Source organism: Macadamia integrifolia, chromosome 7 (genome assembly GCF_013358625.1).
Source record: "Macadamia integrifolia cultivar HAES 741 chromosome 7, SCU_Mint_v3, whole genome shotgun sequence".
NCBI lineage: Eukaryota > Viridiplantae > Streptophyta > Magnoliopsida > Proteales > Proteaceae > Macadamia > Macadamia integrifolia.
The window spans coordinates 29851675-29858150 of NC_056563.1; the positions used below are offsets into that span (position 1 = coordinate 29851675).

At 35.8% G+C, this 6476-nt stretch overlaps 2 protein-coding genes across 2 annotated transcripts in view; one reads left to right on the plus strand and one right to left on the minus strand.

Moving 5' to 3' along the window:
• Positions 1-779: 779 nt before the first annotated feature.
• Positions 780-1067, minus strand: LOC122084021. The gene has a single exon (XM_042652003.1). The coding sequence runs from the start codon at positions 1065-1067 to the stop codon at positions 780-782; it is 288 nt and encodes a 95-aa protein (XP_042507937.1).
• An 805-nt stretch (positions 1068-1872) lies between these two features.
• LOC122084024 overlaps positions 1873-6476 on the plus strand; it is an 8728-nt gene continuing 4124 nt past the window's right edge. Inside the window, exons 1-2 of the mRNA XM_042652009.1 lie at positions 1873-2213; positions 3936-4068. Coding sequence (XP_042507943.1) covers positions 2153-2213; positions 3936-4068 — 194 coding nt within the window. The 5' untranslated portion in view covers positions 1873-2152. The remainder of the gene's footprint in view (positions 2214-3935; positions 4069-6476) is intronic.

A 6476-nucleotide genomic window follows, 5' to 3' on the forward strand; every position in this document is an offset into this window, starting at 1 on the left:
AAAAAAAAAAAAAAATGATATATAACAACAGCAGAATAGAGCTGCTAATAAAACCTAAGAGAAACATAAATCTCATCTCATACGGATCAAACAAGACAATGATTAGAAATATAATCATAATAGATACTAATTAACAGAAGAAAAAAAAAAACAAAACTAGGAGATGGTACTGAGCTACAGATGATTGGAATCGGCGACGAAGAAAGATTCTGATCTTTCTTGATTTGTTGTTTCTCTAGTTTTTTCCCTCTTTTACTCTCTCAATTTCTGTTATCTGGAAAAGAAGGAGAAGGAGCCGAATGAAAACTCTCTGATTCTTCTCAAGAAATGAAAACCCTTCTTTCTTGGTATTACCTACAAACGAGTTGAGGAAGAAGACACATAGCTGGAGAGAAATCGTAGCCTTACCTCTGTTGGGAGATTACAAATTAAGTTGAGGAAGAAGCCACAAAGCTAGGAGAGATCGCTTCCTTCGTCTTTCTTCCACTGGATTGTTTTCCTTCGTCTTTCCCACAAGAGTCCTACCAAATCGGTGGGACTTTGAAAGGGAAGAAATGGAAGAAACACACCTCTGACAAGAAACCCTGACCATCTGACAATAATTCCACAGCTCTCCCACCCCTTTCATCCAAACAACCCTATTTTACACCATTTTGTGGTAAAGTTGTCAGAAATCCCACACCACCAAGTCCCCTCTAAACAAACGGGCCCCAAGGGTTTGTGATCTCACAGCTTTCAAGGAATCCCTGATTGAAGAAGAACAAAAATGGGGGGGCGCTTCAGTTGGGACCCCAACAGCTGAGGTACATAACTTTCCTGAGAGACTCCTCCGATTGTTTCAATTTCTCATCACCAACCTTCTGAATTGTTTTCACCACTGAAGAAATCGCCGCCGGAGAAGAAGAAGAAGAAGCATTTTTAGCTTGTAAGAAGGATCTCATATTACCCTTGTTGTGCTGATGTAGCGATCTCAACACATAATTCCATCTATAGATGCCTTGGTACTTCAATACCTCCACTGCTCCGACACTCGCAACCACAATCCAAGCTTTGCTTACTGAACTCATCTTTGTTTCGAAATTGTAATTTTATGGGAAATAGAGAATTAGGAGGAGGAAAGAAATATACACAAAACAATTTTTCCATAAAATCCTACCGCACTAGTAGACAATAATTATTGTAATAAATGACCTTGTTTGATAAGTTTCCCACCCCACTTATCTAAATATTCATATTTGTAATAGTTTGTGATAAATAAATATAAAATTTTCATCTCTTTTTGCCATTTCACTTTTCTACATCAAACAAACAAGGCCTTAGGGCTGTCAATGGCCTGGGCTGAATTTTAAAATCATAGCCCAACCCTAACGTATCTTAGAAGCCTAAGTTAGTAAGTTGGGTTGGAATATTTCATCCCAAACCCCAATCCAACCTGACCTGATTGATACTGATTGGGCCACTTTAGCCGTGATGGACCCCTACAATCCATGTATATTGTCATCTATATCTCTTTATGCACTAAGAAAAGACGAAACATATTGTTAACCTGATATAAATCAATAAAACATAGACCGAAATATATCAATAACATATAATTATAATAAAAAAAAAAAAAGAGTTCATATCTCAATAAATAAAGGCCCAATAGCTTATCCCAGGCCTGATATGGCCCAACTTCAGGCATCAAAATCTCAGCCCCAGCCTGCCCTATGGGTTGAACAGTTCAGCCCATACCCTGTTTGGGCTCAGGACAGGCTTGGGCTGACTGGGCTTTTTTAACACCCATAATGACCATTAGATTAGATTCTGGGTTTGGTAACTATCTATTCTATTTCCATCCTATGTATGGGTGATCTCCTAAAGCGGTCTAAGAATAACCGGACCAAGTGCTGGATAGGTCCAGAGTCACTCCACAGTCCAGAGACTCCGAAGAAGCTCGCAGCGGCAGTACTGGTGACTAGTCTTTATTATTTGGTAGTTGCAGTGAATCTCAAACTCGAAGCGCATCGATATTATCGAACATCGATTAAAACTCGAATCAGAGCGATAAACTGATGAAGATCCACCATTTTTTTCATTTCCCGATCACAAAGTAGTTCTCCTCTCTCCTCTGATACATATATCTCTTTCCATTTTTGAAACACCTGTGACGATGACTGTCCTAGCGAATCCGATTGTTTCTACCAGAAATCTTCGAACCCATTCCTTTCATGGTAACTACTATACTCTAAATTTCTGTCTTTGATTTAATTACCAATGATAGTTTTTTGTGATCTGCTTCAAAATCTCTTTCTCTTCTGGTTTTAGGGTTTTTTCGATACTCATGGTTGTTTTTGTTGTTTCTTTATGCTTCATTTCCTTGCTTAGATTGGCTTGCGAATTATTTTCTCTGTCATTTTTTTGGTTAGTTACAAATGTATTAGATTCATTTACTGCGTATGAGTTCCCCTACCCAGAAAATGTGATGAATTACTTCTTTAGTATGTGTAATGTTTTTGCAGAGAATTTATGGTGATTCCAACTTTGTCTGTTAGGAGGTGGGAGTATGAAAATTATTTTTAATTGATTTAACAACTATTTTCATTGTTTACCACGATTAATCTGATAATTTTCAACTCTTTTATGGGGAATACCATGGTCTTGCTGAGGGTGTAAGTAGAAGATACTCTGGATAATTGTCATACATTTGAATACCAAACTTGGATCAGAAAATTTTCCTAAAGTTAAAAGTTACACATTGTGGTGTTTTGTTATTATTCTTGAGTTTTTAAATTGTTAAGACCATTATAATGATGGGGTGTGATTAATGCAGCCATTTGAGTTTGTTCCATGACCCACGTCAAAATTTGCCACTGGAAACATCGTTTTCAGTTATTTTTTATGCCTTGGAGATTCTTTTCCGTTGTTTGGCAGACCTCTAGAGGATGGTCCCTTGAATATTTTCTTCTTTTTCCTGGCAAACCTCTTAGAGATTGAAGATAGCCCTAACGCTATTTAATATGATTATATTACAGTTTAATTGGATAACTGAACTTAAAGGATGATGTCTGGATGTTAATCTGATAATATAGATCCGACTCCTGTGTCAATGATGGTTGATTCATGTTCATTGTGTTTAAAAGGGCTTAAGCCAGTCCTATTTTTTCTGAGAAGAGTTCCCCCAGTGAATTTAACTGCTGTAAAAATGCAGTAATTATGGTCGGGTTGAATAACGTCCCCTACTATTGGGGGTTAAAATGATCGTGGAATGAACAATATCCCTAGTATTTGAGGTTGTTTCTTTTGGTTACTACATATCTTTTCCCTATTCAAACTCAGGACTGGAGAGTGATCTGGCCCTCCCCTGTTTTCTGTTATTCCATCTCTTATAAAATGATTGAAATAGTGATATATTTTCCACAATTTCTGTGACCCTAAAACAATTGAACATGCAGAAGAACCTAGGTAATAGGTATGCTAATGTTCGAATATACATGCTGAAGTCTAGAATTTCAATTCTGATACATATGTCATGCTGAGGAATCTAAAAAAATTCCATGGAAATTTTACCTATTTTAATTGGGAAAAGGCCTGAGTTTATTTGAAGTCATTTCTGAGTTTCAAAATAGAAAATTGTGGAAAGAAGAAATTTTTTGAAAAATGTTTTTTAGTTAAACTTTGGGAACCTTAAACTTGGCATTTTTTCTCACTCAATATGTAAAGAAGTACACATCAATCTACACATAAGAGGACATTTAGGAGACTAGCCTAGGTGCTGCTGCTCATTACTTTCTCTTGGAGCATGCTGTCACAAATATGTTTGCACTTTATATCTGAGCTCCACTGGAACAATGTGTGAAGCACTTATAAATACCTTCCATTTTGATCATCATGAATTCATAATTGGAGGTTTGCTTGGAGCTGACTCTCTGAACTGTGCCAAATTTCTCTGCTAGGTTTCTCTCTGAAGCCAGTGGACCAGTTTCTTCTGAATGGTAGCACCAGCGGTATAACTCTTCTTCCTATTCATCAAAGGAAGGCAAACCTTTCAGCTCATAGAAGGACACTTACAGTTCAAGCAGCATATAGGTCTTATTTTACTCCTTACCTATTGATTTTTATGAATTCACTTTTTATTTTTATTTTTTTGGTTTCCCTGTGCAGATCAATTTTTTTTTTCCAGTTAAATGGGATTTTCAATTCAAGTTTGTTGCAGATATGAATATGTTTTGGATTCCCATCACACATGGTCCCAATTTTTAACATTGAGAAGTGGACTCGGTTTTATTATTGTCAGCTATAGTTGAAAACTTGGATTTTGTTTGATGTAAACTTCACCTGCAAACGGATTGGACAATCAGGACTTACTAGGGTAGTTCCTTTGTTCTAGTCATTTATGTTTTCGACTTACATGGCTACATGGTTATTTAATCAACCAACTGCTTGTGCATGAATCGGTGGCCGGTGCATTAAATTGGAGTTTCTATTTATTTATTTCTTTCCGTATCTTTGAAATTTGGATTGGGTTTTCATACTATTAAAATACTTTTAAGTATCAAAATACTAAAACAACTGAAAATTTGAAAATGCATATGATTCAATAAATTTTGTGGTTATGATCTTAATAGAAACGTGGTGCCAAAATGTTTGTTTTTGCGGATCCAAAATTTCAAACATGCTCCCAAGAAGGGTTAATATGGTGGGTTATAAGGGGAGTTGATGGGACTTGGGAGAGAAGAGGTGTGCCTCCCTGAAGTGGGATTAATTTGTTTGTATGTGTATGCACATGTGTGTTTTAATTTAGGTTTTCTCTAGATTTTTTTCCTTACAAGTCTGGATTCTTCATAAAGACCAGAAACATCATGAATTTTCCCAAAACTTTGAGACCAATTTGTATTTGGAGCAAATTATAGTCCTGGATTAAGTTTACTCTCTATTTATCATTTATTGTTTTGGTCTGGTTTTGTTTGTTCTTATCCATGGTATGCTGGTTCTATCTTGACTTCTTTAACTTCAAACTACTAGTAGCAGTTTAATTGAGAGTCCTAGTAGAGAAACAAAAACAAAGCCTTTTTAGAAGGATTTTCTGCTCTCTGTGCAGACGTTTTTGGGGGGAAATATATATTTTCTGCTGCTGGAAATTTTTTGCTTGCTATTGGGATTCAAGGTTCTAGAGGTCTAGTCTAGTAAGTAGAACAATATAAATTAAGTTCTACGTATTTATCTTCTTTTATTATACTTTAATTAGAAAAACCTCCTTGCTACCGGATTCCTCTTGTTTCTCTTCTTTTCAGCCCTAGTACCCTGAACCATTAAATATTTAGTTCTTGTGTTCCACGGCTTCCTATATCTTACTTACGCGTCTGACTTTAAGAGAAAACTGGCAGAATTTCTTAGATTTCCATATTTAAATTGTACCAACTGCAACCTGCACATAACCTTTCTGTGTCCTCCAAATTATAGTTCTTCATTGACAAACCCTTATTAGACCCCGTCAACATCGAGACCCCTTCTTTCCACTTGCTGCAATTTTAAGCCAGCAGCTGGACTCTAATCCCTTCAATTCGTCCTTGTTTAAGTTTTCTATTCAAACCACTTCACTTATCAAATTCCCAATCAACATTTTCTCTTCAATCTCTCCCCCCTCTCCAATCATAGAGTTAGTTTTATGAGGATTTTCTGTGATTTTTGCTAATATTTCTCTCCCATTTTGGGTGATTCTTTTTTATGTAGTGGGATTTAATTATAGTTGTTGGAGCACCACTTGTATAATGCATTTAATTTTTATTACTTCGAAACCATTATAGAAGTTTTTGGATTGCCAATTTACATGGCTTTACTGAGTACTTCTGCTCCCTATGTTTGTAAGACTTTCATGGATGCTTAATACAGTATTTGGTCCATCGGGAGGTAATCATTGTCTGTATAAACATTTTATGGAATTTCACCAGAAAACTTCATCTTCTTCCTAATATTTCTCTTGAACCCAAACTTTCACATTATATCTACGGTCTACCAACTTTGAAGGCCTGAAGTTTCCATAAAAGATGAAATTGCAAAAAATAAAATACCATAAATTTATATATTCATACATTTATTTTTATTGGTCATGCTGCATTGGCATAGTCATATTTTCCTTACTTTAGAATGCTAAGAACTGTCTTTTCAAAAAATGGAGTTAAATGTGGTGTGTGGTGCGCTTTTATTTTATATTTATATCTATTTTATTTTTTTCCCTTTTCTCCTTCCTCAATTTATCTAAAGGACTACATGTTATTAGGTTCTGATATCCTTGGTTGCTTGAGAGAATATGCTGTTACATTCAAACATTGTTCGTGTCTTGTACTTTTGAGTTTCATTTAACATTATTTTGCCACGCGGTCAATGCCTTGTATGGTAAGCTTTAATCAGCTTTCTGTTGCTGTGCTGCATGTGTTATTAGGTGAAATTATTCTCCGTTATCCCCATCTATTATCTCTCAGGTTTTGTTTTTTTTT

Excerpts from the sequence above, each read along its gene's own strand:
- LOC122084021 (XM_042652003.1), bottom strand. The coding sequence starts at position 1,067 with ATGAGTTCAGTAAGCAAAGCTTGGATTGTGGTTGCGAGTGTCGGAGCA.